The sequence below is a fragment of the Lottia gigantea genome, assembly GCF_000327385.1.
Source record: "Lottia gigantea unplaced genomic scaffold LOTGIsca_75, whole genome shotgun sequence".
Taxonomy (NCBI): Eukaryota; Metazoa; Mollusca; class Gastropoda; family Lottiidae; genus Lottia; species Lottia gigantea.
In genome coordinates this window covers 936,071-956,962 of record NW_008710508.1, presented here as the reverse complement: position 1 = coordinate 956,962, position 20,892 = coordinate 936,071, and the positions used below count along the sequence as shown (strand labels likewise).

Sequence of the window (20,892 nt, the reverse complement as noted above, 5' to 3'; positions counted from 1 at the left end):
GCGAACATCGCAGAATTGTCGCCTTATATTACGCGGACCTTTGCAGAATCATCTTCTTTGCAAATTTAATGGGACTGCTCCATTTTTTCCTACAATTTTTTCGCTATCCATCACAAGGCATCGCAAAACTTTTCCACATCGCTGACCATCGCAGATTCCTAAATTTCAGGTGGGATTGAGGCTTTGCATACCCTAATAGTTGAACAACGAAATGATTGACTTCATTTGACTGTGATTATCGTCAATGGAACTTACACGTGGGCTAAATGTGGTTACCCCTCTGTTATAAATAGCAATAATCAAATGAAACAGAAAAAGATAATCCTAGCAAGATTATAGGTTACCAATATCGTTATTTTTTTTTTTCAGATCAGTAAAGATAATGATATATATTCCACTGGTTGTAGAACTGGAACTTGTGAATTAGAAATTATAACAAGTAGTACTGGAACAGAAAAGATCACAAATTGTTGTGATACAGTACATTGTAATAATGATGTTAAATTATTATCTAATATGGCTTCTACATTCAGCAGTGTCTTCGCTCTTTTGACTGTCTCCGTGTTTCACACATTCCGATATTATGTTTTGTAAAAATGTTTCATAATTCTACAGTTTTATTCAAAAGAAGCGTGGTTCATTTAAAATTATTACATTAGTTTAGTTTGTTTATAATAATAAGAAGTTGAAATCAACTGGTACAAAGTTGAACTGCAGCATTTCTTCCATTAAAATCCTATCGCATTACTGTTTGAAGCATATTTATTATTTAATGTCTCTATGCGTCGCACACTTCGAATCTAAGTAATTATAAAGTTTCGATTAATTCAAGTAATTCAGATAATGGGGTTGGATTATAGAAAATCAAATATATAAACCGATTTTTTGCGAGCCAATGTACCCTTATCGTATTTTTTAAGTTTTAAAATCTAGTAAAGTTTGCTACAAGCAAATATATGTGTTGCTTTAATAAGGCAAATGCCACATACTGCACATAGTTAATCTTGTATATATGCATGTTATGTAGTATATGTGTTTTAATATGATTGTTTATTCTCTTCGAACATTAGAACGTCATTTAGTGGTGCCTTAAAGCCAAGCCCCTGAAGCAGATTGTTATTTGAATTTGTAATGTCATACATATACGAAAGCGGACGGGACACGAGAAAAATAAAAATATAACTCGAGGCCACGACTTAGCATCTCGTGGCCACGACTAAGCAATGATTTACCATGTCGTGGCCACGAGATAGCTAAGTCGTGGCCACGGGTTGCTATTTCCCATATTGTATAAATGTCTTATAAATCTTACTTGCTGCGAAAAGGTAGAGCTCATAGGTTATAACTACAGGAATGGACTTACGATAGAATGACATTTTACGATACCATATTCATTATCATTCTGGTTCATATCCAAAGAGTCATTTTGAGTGTAGGTCGTGGCCACGAGATTCTAAGTAAATAAATGTGGATAAAAATAAATATTTGTATTGTTCTTCATTATAAATATTAATTAAATTAATATAATCATTATTAATATTAAACTAATGCCTTTACAAAATATGTGATTAAATGTAAGAGCCCAAGATCTAAAGAACATTCATACAACATTTCGACTGGAATTGTCAATTTGGCATTTTGGGGATACACGGGGTAGCTTTCTCTTTTAATATATACATGTTCATAAAATTTATCACAAGATGCCTGAATAAATTATCTATCTATATACGTTCAATCTTCACTGTTAAATTATCTCTCTCTCCTGCTGCCACTAGAATATTTAATCCGCAAGATGAAGAAATCTACAAATGTTGTGAAATCGTGACCAAAACACACTTTATCGATAACATTTACCTATGGTTAGCCAAATGCAGTTGTACTTGAACTCATATAAGAAATAGTGATAACCCTTTCCAAACTAAACCAGGAAAAGTTAAATAGTGACATCACATTTACATACTTCGACTCAAATGTGATGTTAAAATATTTAAATTGGCTATCACAGTCATAGTCTTGGAATGTACTTATTTGACGTAAACCTACATTTACAGTCCATACAAAGAAGAAAGAATAATATTGTTCATTCAGTTAATATGAATTTAATAACAATTTGGTTTTTCTATCAACTGACTGAATCATGTATTGTAAAGAACAGACCATTGTTCAAGACCAATTGAATCCAAATACTATCTCCCTAAAAGTACATCTAATAAAACTAAATCGTTAATTAACATTGACTCACTCTTACTTACTTGATTTAAAAAGTTTGATTTGTGAACAGAGGTTCGAAATTCAAAATGATTACTTGTAAACTTCTTTCGGGTAAGACTTTTTTCTGTTCTTTTTGGGTACATAATACTAGGTAATTTGAAAATTAAATTGCTCGCAGAAAACTATGTACGCCATTGAGTTTGGTGCACATATCTTACAAAACAAAATTGAAAGGCAACCAGAACATTTTGTTTTTCACTTATAATTATATCGATTTATATTGAACAAAAACAATCTCTGAGCTATGCAATGTTCTTTTCGCATTAAGGAATATCTTTTCATGAAAATTGGCCCTGAAAGATCGTTTCTGACAAATCTTTTCACCTTATACGCAGTAATACAATTGACGCCCCCTTTATAAGGCGCTACATAATTAATCATGTGAATTTTAACTCTATGATCAGTAGATGCATGGTTGAGGTTAATCTGTTAAAGTTGGGGACGCAGTCGTGGCAAAACATGAAACCTAACAAGACTTCTGCTCAGAAGTTTAAAAAAATTCTCAAATATTGATATGATTCTATAAAGAGTATTTTCACAATATATTACAGGTATATGTACTATCATAGTTGTAACTACATTGGTCAAATCGGGTGATGATTTGGGGAGTGATGAAGAAGTTAGTATAGGGGAAACTGATAAATTCTTTGCCAAAGCTGCTCCAAAGATAGAGCCCAGTATAATTAAGAAAACGGCAATAGATTCGTTTTCTACTGCTCAGTTATTTGACTTATGGACGCTGAATAAGAAGTTTCGCTCCCTTATTTCTGAAACAGTGGAATTATTCTTCAAGTCGAATACAAAAGAAAGTGACATTAAGCATACCGAATCTGAACTGAAACCTAGCAGTCCTTCAACAGATGAAATATCAGAAGATTTAAGGATGCAACTGATCAATTCAACACCTGGGCGATACAAATATTTATCCTCCAAATCCTTAGAAAACAGGGACACAAAAACAAACCCTACAATTGATCAGAAAAGTACTCGTGGATCACCATCTATCCCAGTAACAAGTTATCAATCCAAAGATGTAAATGGAACTACATCGGAGCCCTCTTCAAATTTCATGACAAAGTCTAATTCCTCTCTAATTGCACATTCGGCTCAGAATACAATTGATAATAAAATTGAATCAAGCTCTACGGCAGGCAACACAACTCCCCGTGTGTCTGTAACAAATTCCACAAGCCCTGATCTATCTACGGTTGTTCAAAGCAATAGCTCGAAAAGACGTGTCAATAATTCGACTGTTCAAGTCACTAGGTCTACTGTCAAAGGAACTGCTTCTATCTCTTCTGACTCTGCTATCACCCCACTCTTTATAACTCGCCTCACATCAAATCCTAAAACCACTACAATTGCCCATGTCGCTCAAGACACAGCTGTTAATGAAACCGTCCCAAGCTCAACAACAGACTCCACTAGTACCCTAATCTCTAAAACGAATCCCAAAACAAAATTTAATCCAAATGGCCAAGGCACTCGAACTGGCTCTTTCTCTTATGGTCTTCGGTCTACTGTCAATGGAACTGCTTCTAACTCTACATTGGATCACACTATCACCCAACACTTTACAAACCGTCTCACACCTAATCCTAGTCCTTCTACAACTGCCAATTCCACACAGAACACAACTACAATTGTCAATAGGTCTGCGTCTAGCTCTGCAACACGCTCCACCATTACCCCACTTTCTACGAAGCATTTCACATCAAATCCCAGCCCCTCTACAACTGGCCATGCCACTCAGTACAGAACTATCAGTAGAACTGATACTAGCTCTACAACACGACTCACCATTACCCCACAGTTTACAAAGCATTCCACATCAAATCTTAGCTCCTCTACAACTATCACTGGAACAGTCTCGAGCTCTACCATTACCCCACTTTCTACAAAGCATTCCATATCAAGAGCCCCAAGTTCAACAACAGGCTCCACTGTGACCCCCATTTCTAAAACGAAAAATACAACAACACCTACTCCAAGTGTTGAAAGCACTCTAACTGACTCTTTCTCTTCTGGTCCTATCATTACCCTACTTTCAAGAACACATTTATCAACTCCTAGTCTATTCACGATGGTCACTCGGCCCACGGATGTTAACAGAACTGAAGTTAGACCAGGTTCCACAACAGCAAACACTATAACAAAATCCTTTACCTGTAAATCTGATCAAGTCACTAAGCCCAAAACTGTCCATAGAGCTGGCCCAAGCTTTGCCAAAAAATCAATTACTACCCCACTCTTAATAACACACCGCCAAACAAAAGTAACTTCAAAGGGATCTTTATCCGGTTCCAAAGACAGCCACAGCACAACTATGGATACTCCTGGTTCTGGCAATTCTAGAAAGAAGAAAAGGGAAGGGGTTAGTATCTAAGGAAATTCTGCTCTGCTTTTTAATATCATAATTTAATTGATAGTCAAATTAGTACGTCTTTATATTAATTTCAACAAAATTAATTTTAACAAAATAATTGCCAATTGATTCGAATAAAATTTTAATTCAAACAGATAAATGTATTGATAACTGTTGTATTTTAGACTGAATGTAATATACATGCTTGTTATGGAAAGGAAGAATGTGAACAAGAAGTAGAAGCATATAAGGAATGTATATCTGTAAAACCCGTTGTAAACCAGACCAGTAGTGTTCAAATCCACATATTCATGTTCATGATACAACTTTTATGTTCGCTTGTACATATTTACTAAATATTATTTAGTATGGAATATCATTGGAAGTCAATATTTCGTATCATTGTTGAAAATTATATAAATATTTCTAAATTAAAATTTATTTATTATTGATTTAACTATAGTATATATTGAATAAATTAACAGTGTATTGCACAATAAAGTTATTATTTGCTTAGTTTCAAAAAGAGTCGACATCAGATGTTCCGGAAGATGATTCGTTATTGAGAAATATCTACCAGAGATGTATCCAGAGAATGTTTCATATAAGGTGCAATTTTAATCAATTCGTTGCTAAGGTGGTAGGGGCCATAGTACTTGTAAACCAATTAAATTATTTGCTCTACAAGTAAGTGTTAACAAGATACTAACTTTTATTATAATAATTATAACTTGAAGTATAAGTGAAGGTGTTTAAAGCCCACTTGATATAAACTACTAGATAATTACTATACACTGTAAATATTTTCTGTAAAATTTCCTTTCAATAAACTGTGGCAATCCTTTCTATCCAGCCTCTCTATGTCCAATATTGGATTTTGTTACCCTGGTTTATCGCTGCAAAGCAGATCGGAAGGCCTGTCATGTCACATTTCGAGATCATGAGAAAATTAGTTCTATGCTATGCACGTTGCATGTTCTCTACTACTATGAAGTAATCGTAAGCCGGAGCTGAACCCCTTCACTTTCGCACAAAAAAAACATAAAACATTTATTATTTCATTATTACATTATTGCTGTATACTGTTATTTGGTGGCCTTGTGTAGTAAAATATTTAACTGAACAAATTAACAGTGAAAATGCCAATGGTAAAAGTGTTTTATTACAATAACTGTCAAATCAAGTAATAAAAATCACAAATTGTGTAAGAGAAACCAAGAAGAATGGTTTATCGACGACAGAGTAGGTAAAACGTAAGTTAAATATTACATTTTATTTTACTGTTTCGCCACTTTTAATATACCAATCCAAAGTTTTTTTTTAGGTTTTTTTAAAATATATATAACCTTTATGAACGCTATTTATAATATTCCAAATGCATAATGAATTTTAAATATTAGTTTACCGTTTTACGACTTCCATTTTTTTAACTTGATAAATCGTTACAGAATAAAAGAAGAACTGGTCATTAAACATGATTTTAACAATACTGATTGTTTCCTGCATGTCATATCTTGCAGGTATGTGTTCATGGATTAAATATATTCCTATCAAATATAATATATGATTGATCCATTTAATTCAAGAAATATATAGATTTATTTTTATTTAGGTTAAATGTGATCAAAAGGTTATATTGTTTTGGATAATCATAATAATTCTAAGTGCTAGAGTTTTTTTTTCAGAAATCCATGCTGTTTCAACCACTGCGTCCACTCTGACACCCGATGTCACCAATTTCATCTCCGAATCCACCTATTTTGAAACAATAACAACGCAGGTTCATAACACATATTCAACCACAACAGGAGAAAGACCAAACCTGTCCACAGCAGGAGAAACAACAGTGCCGCCCACAGCAGGAGAAACAACAGACATGCCCACAGCGGGAGAAACAACAGAGCCGCCCACAGCAGGAGAGACAACAGACCTGCCCACAGCAGGAGAAACAACAAAGCTGCCCACATCAGTTGAAACAACCGACCTGTCCACAGCAAGAGAAACAACAGAGCTGCCCACATCATTTGAAACCATCAACCTGTCCACAGCAAGAGAATCAACAGAGCTCCCCACATCAGTAGAAATAACCGACCTGTCCACAGCAAGAGAACCAACAGACCTGCCCACAGTAGGAGAAACATCAGACCAGTCCACAGTAAGAGAAACAACAGACTTGCCCACAACAACAGACCTGTCCACATCAGTAGAAACAGCAGATCTATCTACAGCAGGAGGAACAACAGAACTGTCCACAGCAGTAGAAACAACAGAGCTGTCCACAGCAGAAGAAACAATAAAGTTGTCCACAGCAGGAGAAACAACAGAACTGTCTACAGCAGCTGAAACAACAGAACATTCTACACAGCACGTTACGCTGTCAACAATGACAACGGAATCAACAACACAACATTATTCAACTCCTGGGCAGTCTATTACAACATCAACGTCTGAAAAACCCTCATCAGAATCTACCACAGGGCAGTCCACAGTCGATGTAGTGACAGAACAGTCTACTGGAGTATCAACAACAGATTATTTTACAACAGCTTCATCAGAACAGTCTACAGAAGCATCAACATCAGAACCTAAAACAACAACAGATCAATCCACGGTAGCAATAACGGAGCAGCCGACAGGAGAATCAACAACAGATCTTCCTACTGCACCAACACAGTCTACAGAAGTGTCAACAGAGCAGTCTACAACAGTAATGATAACCACAATAGAAACATCAGAATCAACAAAACAACACCTTACAACTGGTTTCCTTTCCACAATGACGACAGTAGAGGACATAATAACGACAACAAACCTATACCCAACAACACTTATAACAGAGCAACCTACAACAGCAACATCTGACCCATCAACACAAGATTTGTGGACATCAGCAGCTTCAGATACCACTGTAATAGGAGAGCCTACAACAGTACCATTGACACATCCAGCAGGAACTTCAGAGCAGACTACATCCATGGTGACAACATCAACTGATTATTCTACCCATGAGGAGTCTACAACAGAACTAGTGACACATTCAGCAGAAATTTCAGAGCAGACTACATCGACGGTGACAACATCAACAGATTATTCTTCCCATGGGGAGTCTACAACAGAACCAGTGACACAATCAGCAGAAACTTCAGAGCAGACTACATCGACGGTGACAACATCAACAGATTATTCTTCCCATGGGGAGTCTACAACAGAACTAGTGACACAATCAGCAGAAACTTCAGAGCAGACTACATCGACGGTGACAACATCAACAGATTATTCTTCCCATGGGGAGTCTACAACAGAACCAGTGACACATTCAGCAGAAACTTCAGAGCAGACTGCATCGACGGTGACAACATCAACAGATTATTCTTCCCATGGGGAGTCTACAACAGAACCAGTGACACATTCAGCAGAAACTTCAGAGCAGACTGCATCGACGGTGACAACATCAACAGATTATTCTACCCATGAGGAGTCTACAACAGAACCAGTGACACATTCAGCAGAAACTTCAGAGCAGACTGCATCGACGGTGACAACATCAACAGATTATTCTACCCATGAGGAGTCTACAACAGAACCAGTGACAAAAGCATCATCAACAGTAGAAACAACAGAGACAGCCACGATGTTTTCATCCACAGTTCAGAACACACCAGGACAGACTGCACAGCAATCTACTTTTACTGCAGAGCGGTCTACAACAGAGCAATCTACAACCATAGACAAGGGTACGACAACAGAACTACCCAACACCCCATCAACCCCAGAACAGTCTACAACCGAAGCATCAGCAACAGAGTCAACAAAATCGACAATGAAGTCGTCTACAGTGGATCTGACAACACTTAAGTCTACAGCAATCACAGAACAATCGACCAAAGAGAAGACAACAACAACAAAACAAACTACAACAACGGTAGACTTGGAACAGTCTTCAACCTTATCAACCATAGAGCAATGGACAACAACTATTCCAACCTTAGAGCAGTCTACAACAACGGATAAGTCCACAACCACATCACTTATAGAACAGTTGACGACAGAAACATCTAGTACAGACTCACCAACAACAGCGACAATAGAGCAAACTTCATTAGAAATATCCCAAGAGCCTATTACTTTTTCGACCACGGAGAAGTTTACATCTGAACAATCACCAGTACAATCGACAACAGCGGCTACCACAGGCCAGTCTGCGACGTCTTCGGTTAATTGGACTACGAAGCCGATGGTTACAAACACCACGGATAGCAATGGTACTACTGATATAGAAACATCCAGAAATACTGATTTCACATCTTCAACATCAGTATCAGTTGAGATGGTAAGTTCTGTCTACCTTCACCTTGTATCCTACTGTGCTTATTTGATTACAATACTGATATTAAATACATCATTAAGTATTGGCTTTTTTCACTAAGGAACGGTTTTTCATTATATTTAAACATAGCCCACAAATTGTTTTTTTTTTCTTGAATGCCGTTGTTAATAATCTAATTCATGCTGACTTTGTTTCACATGGCAGACCAGGTGTTACTCTATAAACTGCAAAGGGACAAGGTGTTTAAATGATGCTATACTGGGGGAGTCTGTTGAAACATGTTTCACCTCTACAAACTGCTACGTAAGTATTTGAATCGTCATCTATGAACGAAGGTACATGTATTTATGCTATACATATGTATATAGACTATATGTGTCTTCAAGGCGGCCACTGCAGCAGAGCTTTTCCCTCTTGGCAAAAATATGAATTTGTCAAACCATCGGATGATATTAAAACGGTGCTGGCCACTAAGAATGATTACAACCGGCAATTGTATTGTTCCTAATGTCTTCTTGGAGTTATTTCCCTGGTTGATTACATCCGATCGTCTTGAGGTTCATTAGCTTATACTTTTATTAATCCATGAGTATATTATGAGTATATCGCATTATGATTTCCTATAATGCCTGCAGAAACAGAATAATGTAATACCGGCACTTTTCTTTAGCATGTGTGCGCAAGGTTCCATTACAAAGAATTTATCCCCCGCCCCTCTCATTAGGCTGCGTTGTATATTTCGCCCAAAGCTACCACAACCCAAAAATATAGTTGATTTTTAGTAACATTTAATGTTTAATGTAAGAAATTTTCTTTTATATTTAGGTAAGACATAGTACAGATCGTACCGGCAGTGCATTTCGTACTGATGTTGGATGTGTAAATAACGAAGAGGAATGTGAAAATGTTACGGAAGAAAGAAACTCTATATTGTTTGTACAATATTGTTGTTTTAGTGATTTATGTAATGAACAATATTCTACAGCAAACTCACCTAGACTATCACTGGTTAGTCTCCTACTTTTTATTGTCTGTTATACATTTCAAACGTTTATTTAATAGTGCCTTTCAGTTAATAAATTTTGTATGATAGACTTGATTGTAGTATATCTATACGCCCACGGAAGCAGTTCAGTTTTAACCAAGGCTGATGAAATACCCCCATTTATCAAGATATCAAACGGATTTTCAATCAAGAAGAAGAACTCTTGATTGGAATATTGTCAATAATCGCCTTCGACTAGTCCAAGATCAGATGAATTCGTATAAGCATACCATGTTTCATACAAAACTGCAACTCTCGCATCTATCGTGCTAACAAGCTTCTTTTGAAGAGTTTTAACAAAGATTATTTACAAGTATACTGCATGTGACTCAACTGACTATCCATGATCTGACAAGATTGTTATGTATTCTCTTGTTCTGGGTCAACTATTGAAATGCTATGTCAAACATTTTTTTTTACTGTACTGTGATATTCAATATTGAACATTGACTTACACATTAATTTTCATGCTAATAGTCCGATTTATATGCAATTTGTATATGTCAAGGGCAATAACTTTTTAATTTTTTATCAAAATGTCGTGAAAATAGACTCGATCAAGATCTCACAATTCTGCAAATACTTAACAAGTTTTATCAAAATTCAGCTTAAACTCTAGATTCAATCTCACTTACTCTAAGAGTTTTGCTGGCGGATGAACGGTGGTGACGAAAAAATATGCTAAAATTTTCATGTAAGCGTATAAAAAAAGGCATGCGATAAACAATAACTTAATGTCCCAATTCCGAGAAAAACCTATATAACGAGTGAGCTCCCTTCAGCTATGGTGATGTTCCACATCTCTCACTATATAACAAACGACACTTTTCTTTTCAGGATTTTCAAAAAGTATTAAAGCTACGTCATAATATTAAGACTTCATAATATATAAATGGTTATTAGATATTTTTCTTTTTAGGTTGAACCATTTGGAAATACCAGCCGTTTTAAAATTCCTTGTCAAAAAACATAACTTATATAGTCAAGATGCATTGGCTGCCATCTTCAACGAGTGGAATTACAATGAGTCAATGTACATCTGAACACCCAAGAAAGCAAGACATATTTCCCAGATTAAATGATATGTATTAGTAAATCTCATTGTTATAAAGCGATTAGAGTATTGACTTCAACATCAACAAATACTTTAATTTCTCCATACCATTTGTTGAGGTTATGTAACTAAATATTCAGGAATACTCAACTTCTTAATATAGTTTGTTCAATAGAGTATTGGCTGAGGGGCATTTCGTAAGCTAAAAAATCAATGAATATCAGTAAATTATCAAAAAATAGAATTGGATTGTTGTTTGATGTAAAATAAATGTTGCTAATTATTTCATTTTAGAAAAGAATTTATAGTAATTTGTGCTTAACAATATTGATTTTGTTTATCTTTTAAACAATAATTCAAATTGAGACATTTTTTTGGGATTGAATGCATTTTAATGAGTCCTTCTACAATCGATCTCAGTATTGAAGGAATAGGGTGCTGTAAAAGTCGCTTTATAGATGACAATAGAAGGGAATATTTTCAAAAGATGGTTCTCGCTGGATGACTGTTAAATCGTGTCCTATGATTTATTAATTTAAACTTCTTATTTTCACATTTTGACTAAGAACTGACTTTGAAACAAACAGCTCAATAAATCTGCACGAAATAGAAAAAGTATTCTGTTATGCAAATCTCGATATCGTAATCAGAATGGCAAAACTAAAAACGTCTGATTATACATTTCTATTTCCCTCATTTATATAAGTCTGATTTAGTAATATTGAAACAGAACCTGAATCATGGTGTTACCCAGAGTTTCACACTGAGTGACAAAATGTTCATGTTCTGTTTGATGCATAGGGCAATATTTTAAATAGTGGAAACATTTTTCATTGTCTGGTATATTCAGATGCTTACAACAATGCTTTCGATTTTCATTTTGTCTTGTCATTTTCTTTTTACGAAATTTCTTCAGAGGCTTTGAAGCGACAGAGTTGGTAAACCTTTTCTATTCCAGACCCTGCGTTTAACGTTGGAGTTGTAAGCTCCCATATTTTCACAGTGTCCACAGTTTTACTCCATTAATAACCAAGACATATTGATTTCACTGTATCTAGCTTATAACTTTCATTAAGAAAAATGTTGTCCCTTTAGATTACTTGTGCTTATCTGATGTCTGATTCAACAAACCGAGGCATAAAGTAGTTCAAATGCTAGGCTTTAATCCCTTAGTACAGACTGGCTTTGATCTGGAGCAACTACACATACAGCGAAAATAGAAAATTTATATCTAGTTAACAAAAACCTTGATTATTACGATAATTTAAAGCCCTGGTTATTTTCTTAAAGAGCCTATCAACATCATGGATATTGTTTTCCACACTGTAAAATATTGATGAAGTCAAATGGTTTGCCGACATATCAGAAGCCAGAAAGTCTACAAGAAGCAGTGTTTTTCATCACATAAGTCGGTCTTTTATTTTCTCATGTCTTCGTGACATTTAATACTTATGTTTCTATATGTTGTTTTTTTACTGAGACAAGCCGTGTTAGAAAAAATGAAGAACATTCAGGAGCAGTTCTTTTTTTATTTTGTTCCAACGCAGGTGGTAAGCCACGCGAATGTTATTCTTTAATCACTAAGAAATAGTTTCTTCGTGTTAACTAACTTTCATGTTCCAATTAAGTTTGGTAACTGAGTGTTATATTTCTTATCTTTGCTTTTGATACCTGCCATGCAAATTGCTGAAGACGGTATGTGTTTCCTGGCAAAATGTCATCCTTCCTTTGGTTCCTTTCTGTTTTGTCGTCATTGTTCATTTATTGAGTATACAATGAAACAGTAAAACGTGGGTACAAAACAAAGTTAATCATTATCCCTAAACAATACAAATCGTTGCACAATTCAGTGAAATCCTTAGCAACCAATCTATTTATGAGAGATTTGTTTTATTTAAGGTTAGCATATTTCTTTACTTTACGGATTTATTTTTAACATCATTGCTTCGAGTTATTTTACTTTCATTCGTGGTTCTATGTATTGCTGACGGGAGTCGAGTTTATAACAGATGGGACTCGATTAATTGTGACATGTTTCAGCTTGGAATATTTTTTAATCGTATTTGTACCATATATAACGCTTACTCGCACAGTGATACCTGTAGAGTTATAGTATTAATTTATATTACGGGGTAAGCAAACTCTTTAACAAATTACAAGTATTGTTGAAAACCTCAATATACACATACTATAAAAAGACAATATTTAGTTAGATTCTTTATAGAGCGTTTTACGTCAAGGGCAATGACTAAAAAACCTTTCATCGAAAAATTGTTAAATTTTCACTTAAATCAGATAAAAACTATATAGTTTTTAATGTAGACCGACGGACAGCCTTGACGGAAATATACGGCGTAAAAATACTTTCGTGTCATGTTAACCAAATTTCAAACAATAATTATAGAGTCCCTTTAGCTGAAAAATCTCCAAGTTTGCAAAATCACCCACAGTAACCGTTTTCTTTGGTGCAAAATACAGGGGGCATAGCGTGACCGTTTTGACTAGGGGGTGGGGGGTCCTTTAAAACGCTCCTTTCATGTCACTGGGAATTGTTGCACACAACTTGTCAACTTGTTGCTTAGTACAACTGATGCGTTTTTACCGACAATTACTTTTAATGTAGACGGATAGTTTACAGATAACATTATAACCTAGACAAGGTCTTCACTCTTTCGTTTTCACAAGTCAGTTTTACCAACGGCTCCAGCCATTAACGTCTCGATTCCGCCAGACCATACATTTATTACTAGCCTACTGTCAATATGAATTAGGGGGTATTACTGGATCTTCCAGATACTGATGTAGAGTCAATTGAAATATATATTCAAGAGTTTTTATTTGTAACTCACAAGGCAGAAACAGATGCTTTCAGAATAAAAAAATAATCCGTGTCCATAGGAATTAGTGTCACTTATTGATAAAATTGTCCACTGAAAATGTAGAAGAGCTAATATACCGTCTCTTAGCTCACAAGAATGTACTCTAGGCTGGTGAGTATTGGCTGAAGTACAATCAATATCACCCTTGATTCCCTCTTTTTGCTATTATATGATAAAATAATTGATGAAAAGTAATGTTAATGAACAACTCTTTTATTTTACATGTGACAAAAATAGTTAGCTCACGATATATTTCATGGTCCAGGCAGAATAATATTATATTTCATTAGAAAATTGAACATATTCAAAATACTATTAACCTCGACTGGAATTAGCGTGATATATATGTATCTACGAACATATTTCATTATATCAATAGAGAAGATCACAATACACTAGTAAAATGTTGCTTTTTGACTCATCTCGACATTGCATCTGGCAGGATCTGAGATCAACTAGAATGTTAACGACTTCTCACAACTGGCAACATTTGGAATCGATAATTCGCTAGATTTAGTAAACCTGGATTACTTTGAAGCAAAACTTTGATCCAGTGGCATGAATGAACATTGTAGTCCTAATACAAAAATATGAAAATTACAGTATACATGAAATTAGAATCTCTTTTACAAATTAAACAGAATTTAAGTCACGTTTCGCAAAAACAGAGCTGCCGAAAAGTATTTATGAAAATTCAAATCCGATCAAACTCTCGTCACTTTCAATTGCTGTATCAGTTTTGTTAGGTTGTAAATAGGCATGTGATCATCATTGTAGACGAGTGATAAAGGGGTAATCTCTATTGGAGAATTGTATCCTTTTTTGGTTTATTACATTCTCTGAAGATTTAAGATAGACCGAGTGGGAGGACAAAACTTAAAAATATACACCACTCGTTTCGATAAGCAGCCATTTCTCTGAAATAATACACTTATCTATTTCAATTAATTTAGGTATTAATGCCTCTATTCTGAATAATGGTTAGTTATAATTGTGACAGGCACACACATGATAATTGCCACTGATAAAGAGTATCAGAAGGTTTAAGTCTTCTCACAACAGCTGATTAGTATTCACATCTAATCACCAAAGGATGTCATGTCACAAGGGACGGAACATCAATTTAAACACATTAGCTTCACAATCACCAGATTGTCTTACACAGTAATTTGACTACAACACACATGGTTATTAATACAATACAAGGCTTGTTATTGTTTGTGGTATTACATGAATCTTCATAACATCTATGAAAACATACATTTGCTCTACTTCCGTCCAACACCTGAGGTCGACATCCGCTATGCATCTCTTCGCCATTACTGCACATTCTGATAATGAATGTTCCTGAAATATTTATATACAGATTATTGAAACCTAATTCACCAACGGATAAGATTACATTTTGTTTGCCTACTTGTTGGCTTAAATAGTTTATATAATGACAACCTACATAAAACCGCTTTTAACCTAACAATATAATCGGATCAAGATGATTCATATATCACAGTACTGACTCAACTAAATGTGCAAATGATTATATACATTTAGTCCGTGCTATTTTTATACGCCCACATGAAATGGGGCGTATATTGCCGTCATCCATATGCGTCCATCCGACGGTAGGTACGTCCGTTCGTCGGTCCGTCCACAATTGCTCGTAAACACTTTACAGGGCACAATTCTTGACTGATTTCGACAAAACTTGGTAAAGTTGTTTGTAATCACCCAAGGATGAACCGTATTGAAAATCAGAAAGATAGCTTGCCAGGCAAGGTAACATACACCCACTACCAGCTGTCGGAAATGATAACAAAGTGGTTTAATATGTGAAACCCATCATCCGATTGTTACTACATGCCAAATGAGATGCATTGAATTAATTCAAGGGCCATAACTCCAAAACCATTCATCCAATTATTACCATTTTTTAACTTGAGATCTCAATATATACATGCATACCAATGTTTATTGAGATCAGATAAAAACTGCACCCTGTATCATGACAACAAGCAAAATTTGAAGCGTTTTTGACCCAATTCTTATCTTATCAATATATACATACATATCAAATTTCATCAAGATCGGATAAAAACTGTAGTTTATATCGTGCCTACAAGCCAAATTTGACGCGTTTTTACCAAGTCAAGGGCAATAACTCTGAAACCATTCATCCGTTCATTACTATTTTCGACCTTGACCGAGATCTCATCAATACATACATGCATACCAAGTTTCATGAAGATAGGATAAAAACTGTTTCTATTGCGCCTTCAAGAAATGTGAACGGACGGACGGACAGGGGCGACGGCAATATACGTCCACATTTCCATCTGGGCGTATAAAATTCGAAAAATATTTAGTATGAGTCCTTGTTCTTGAATCGCTCGTAAACACTTTAGAAGGTTCCATTCTCGACCTATTTTGACGAAACTTGGTGTGAGTGTTTGTAATCACCCAAGGATGAACCCTATCGAAAATCAGAAAAATCTAAAAATAATTAGAATGAGTTCTTGCCCTTGTTCTTGAAAATGCTTTCAAGTTTTAGCACGTTTACACTCCAGAAGGCACAATTCTTGATGGATATTGAACCCTATCGAAAATCAGAAAAATCGAACAATATTTAGTATGAATTGTTACCCTTGTTCTTAAAAAAGCATTCAAGTCTGTAAATACTCTAGGAGGCCCAATTCTTGACAGATTCTATCAGCCAATCACGTGACTACGTGATTCAGTGAGATAGCAGCACGCGCCTCAATACATCAGTGCGGCGTTAGATCTCATACTGATAGGACGCACATAACTGAGCTCTCTATTCTATTGCAATTTCGGATTCCTTGGCGTTACGCTCTCCGAATTACAACAATTAATATTGTTATTGCATACTGTTCTAACTTAGGCCATATAATTCCTAACAGAATTCACATGGCTGACGCAAAATTAAAATCGGCTAAAGTCGATCAAGCCACTCCGAGAAACATCAGACAGACATCAGTACAGAAAGCGCATGATCGCCCTGCACACGAGCTGTCACCGAGTCCCTCGCCATCGGAAGCTTCGACAGCGAAAAAGGGATCCAAGTCGAGAAGCAAAGCTTCGGGAAAAAATCCAGAGAAGTCTGCTAAGCCGATTTCACCGGACAATGTCACGAACATTGATCAACCGTCAACATCCCAGGTTAAGGGCGATAACTCTCATCTCTCTACAGTCCTCCTTACGGAGATTAAAAGTCTATGCTCTTCGGTCGGAGACATGAAGAATTCCATAGTCAATTCGATCAGCAGTCTAGGAAATCAAATAGCTTCAAATCAACAGAGAAGTTACGAATCGGATTTTTCATACGATGAAGACGACGTCTCAGATTCAGTACATGCGGGTCAATTTAGAACGGTAAACAATACCGACGTAGACCCGGTTATCAAGCTGATAGACACAGTGCTAGATGAGAAAAGTCAAGGTTCCTCACTTGATCTTAACAATGCTCCTGTGGAGAAAATAGCCACATCTGACGAGACAGACGACGTTTTATCGTTTTTAAAAAGCAATTTACTTATGGAGGAGACCCTGGGTGATAACATAGATGAGAGATTAGCGGACATAGTCTCTGGCTCCTTCACTTTTAAAAGCAGTAAAAATGCTGCTGATCTTATAGGAGACAAAATCAAGAAGTATAAAAGACCCAAAAATTGTCCAGCCCTTCAAACCCAGGAAATAAACAAACTCATGTGGGATAGTATCCCAAGTGACTGTAGAACCAACGATTGTAAAATGCAACGAATTCAGACGGGATTGGTCAAAACCTCAACAGCCGTTGCAGAAACCATGAATCTGATTTTGAAATCAACAAATGACTTGCCAAAGAAACTCGTATCAACACTTATTGAAAAACTGGGTGACTCTATTGCCCTGAACGCTCATGCCTTTAGAGAGGCAATTCTCAGAAGGAAGTCATTCATTCAACCTCACTTAAAGGAGGAATTCAAACCTCTTTGTGCACCAAGCGCACCAGTGTCTTTCACTGAACTTTTGGGTGAAGACCTGGCCAAGAATATGAAGGATGTTTCAACAGCCAGCAAACTCACTCAGAGAGTTAGTAGAAAAAGCTCTCGCAACATAAGAAACCATCCATACAATGCACCATATGAACGACAAAGACCAAGAGGTCCATACTCTAACAACTACAACAATAACTTTTCTTCTAACAACAGACGGCCTCATGCTTACCAGTCTTTTTTGTCCAAGGGCCGTTACAACAACAGGCCTCCAGAAATGAATCTGAATCTCAAATCATAGAAAGAGAGATCGTCGAGTTAATTAACTACGGAGCTAAACTGTCACTTGCATATTCAGTCAGATAACTCAACCGCAGTAAGCTACATTAAAAACATGGGTGGCATCAAATGTTCAACTTGCAACCAAGTTTCGAAGGAGATTTGGGAGTGGTGCGATTCACATAATATTTGGATTACCATTTCTCACATAGCGGGAAAAATGAACTATGTAGCTGATGCAGCCTCGAGAGATTTAACTTCAGACCGAACTGAATGGTCTCTGAATAAGGATGTGTTTAATAATATCTTAAAGTATCTAAATTTCTCACCTACAATTGACTTGTTTGCTTCTAGACTTAACTTAAAGCTAGATAGGTACTCAGCTTGGAAACCTGACCCAAATGCCACCTTTATTGATGCCTTCACACATGACTGGCATAAAGAAATCGTATATTGCTTTCCTCCATTTTGCCTCTTGTCTAGATGTATACAAAAAATCAAATCTGATCAATGTAGAGGCATCATTGTAGCACCACTTTGGCCAACTCAAGTTTGGTTCTCTCAAATTCTTAATGTTTTATGTTGTAGGCCATTAATACTACCCAAGCAGAAGTCACTGGTAACATCTATAAACGGGGAAATACATCCATTTTGGCAGAAAATGAAGCTGACAGCCTTCATGGTATCCGGGATTCCCTCGGAAGTAGAGGAATTTCTGAAGAGGCAACCAAGATCATCCTTGATTCCTGGAAACTTGGAACAAAGAAGCAGTACTCTTGTTACTTGCGATCGTGGTCAAACTTTTGTAGTAAAGAACAGATTAATTTCTCTAGACCATCTCTAGCACAAATATTGGATTTTCTGTTAGATTTGTTTAATAACGGACTCAGTTACAGTGCTATAAATACTGCCCGTTCCGCTTTATCTACTTTCATTTTCATTGATGGACAGTGTATTGGATCTCACCCTATTGTTTGTAGATTTCTGAAAAGAATTTTTTATAATAGACCAGCGCTACCTAGGTATGATAGCGTCTGGGATGTACGTATTGTTTTAAACTATCTTCGGTCTTTATCTCCCGTGAGATCACTTTCTTTAAAGGACTTAACAATTAAACTCGTTCTTCTTATGCTAATAGTTTCTGCCCAGAGAGGGCAAACATTACATTTTCTGGATCTGAATTTGTTAGAAATTAACCAATCAAAAAGTGTTTATAAATTTCATATTTCGCAACATGTTAAACAATCTAGAGCTGGTAGGAAACCGGTAATTTTGAATTTCAAAGCTTATGCGCCAGATAGGCGTCTGTGTGTCGTCACTGTGTTACAGCAATATATTAAGAAAACTGAAAGCTTAAGAGAAAGTGAGAGTTGTTCTGCAAGAGACTATTGAATTGACTGTCCATGTTCCAAAATGTTTCCTTATATTTTTATAAGTTTAATCTGATCCGTACTTTTTGTAATAACCATGCTTCCGGTCATGGCCTCCAGTGTTGTCATGAATTCAAATAGTAAAAAGTAAATAGTAAAAAGTGAAAAGTAAATAGTAAAAAGTAAAAAGTATATAACTAAAAGTAAATGTAGTGAATTAGATGCTAAGTAATTTAAACTAAGAAAAGAACCAACTGTATTATCAATCTGTTTTATTAACTCTATAGAATTGGCCAATTACCAGGGGCTTAGACCGGACGGCTTCATGCACTCTCACGATCCACAAAAATTTGAATTCTGACAGAAGTCAAACCTGAACTTTGCTAACCACGGGATTGGAGAAATGCTGAAGAAATTTGGATGTTAATCTACTGTGTTTAATGACTGGTAAACTGTATTATATTTGCTAATCTGTATCCTGGTGAAATTTGAGACAATTCAGTCAGAACTGGCACATATTGTGTATTTGCTGTGAAACTGGTCACATTTACTGAACTTTTGTTTATCTGTCACATATCCTGTGAAATTTTGACTGATTGAATTTTTGAAAATTAAACATGCCACCAGAGGAACTGAAAACCTTGCTCTTAGAAGCCAAGAAGAAAAGAAGAAACTGTAAAGCTGCTATTACCAGACTAGGGAAAGTACTAGATAGACTGATTAATGAAAAAAGGGGAATAGAAGAAATCCAAGAAATAGTTTTGAAAATAGACACTGCATTTGATAATCTGGTGGAAACACATACTGCATATACTCAAATGATAGATGACGAGGATGAATTTGAAACTGCAGAAATTTGGTTGGATGATGTGCAAAACCAGGTCACAACATTAAAAATGTATTCCAAAGATTATGTTAAACACTTAGATGATGAGTTCCAAGCAAAAACCCAGAATGTTGAAATTCCCCAGAGCCCTGATCAAATAAACCTGTCACCCTCTTCATCCCCTAATGACAATTCATTACCTACTGATATCCAGAGTAATTCTGATGTAAATAATATTGTTGATCCTGACAACCACAGTATAGACGATAATCCGAGTAAATCTGCTGTCAATCCGAGTACTTCTGCTGATGATAATCCGAATCCAACTACTTCTGCTGTTGTTAATCCGAGAGATTCTGCTGCTGCTAATCTGAGAAATTCTATTGCTGTTAATCCGAGAAATTCTACTGCTGTTAATCCGAGAAATTCTACTGCTGTCAATCCGAATAATTTTGATGCTGATAATCTGAGTACCGAGAATATG

General features: G+C 35.9%; 4 protein-coding genes across 4 annotated transcripts in view; all 4 read left to right on the top strand.

Moving 5' to 3' along the window:
• Positions 1 to 594, top strand: part of LOTGIDRAFT_168453 (hypothetical protein) — a gene marked incomplete at both ends in the record, with an annotated part of 2,409 nt that extends 1,815 nt beyond the window's left edge. The window contains one exon of the mRNA XM_009066334.1: positions 370 to 594. Within this exon, the coding sequence (XP_009064582.1) occupies positions 370 to 594 (225 nt within the window). The remainder of the gene's footprint in view (positions 1 to 369) is intronic.
• A 7,649-nt stretch (positions 595 to 8,243) lies between these two features.
• On the top strand, positions 8,244 to 9,062 carry LOTGIDRAFT_131619 (hypothetical protein; the record flags this gene model as incomplete). Its single annotated transcript, XM_009066333.1, has 1 exon — positions 8,244 to 9,062. A coding segment is annotated over one exon (819 nt), but the record flags the coding sequence as incomplete, so codon positions are not given.
• Positions 9,063 to 16,866: 7,804 nt separating this feature from the next.
• On the top strand, positions 16,867 to 18,234 carry LOTGIDRAFT_168451 (hypothetical protein; the record flags this gene model as incomplete). The annotated part of the gene is made up of 1 exon (XM_009066332.1): positions 16,867 to 18,234. One exon carries the CDS (start codon positions 16,867 to 16,869, stop codon positions 18,232 to 18,234), a length of 1,368 nt encoding a protein of 455 aa, XP_009064580.1.
• A 1,965-nt stretch (positions 18,235 to 20,199) lies between these two features.
• Positions 20,200 to 20,892, top strand: part of LOTGIDRAFT_168450 (hypothetical protein) — a gene marked incomplete at both ends in the record, with an annotated part of 7,271 nt that continues 6,578 nt past the window's right edge. The window contains one exon of the mRNA XM_009066331.1: positions 20,200 to 20,878. Coding sequence (XP_009064579.1) covers positions 20,200 to 20,878 — 679 coding nt within the window. The remainder of the gene's footprint in view (positions 20,879 to 20,892) is intronic.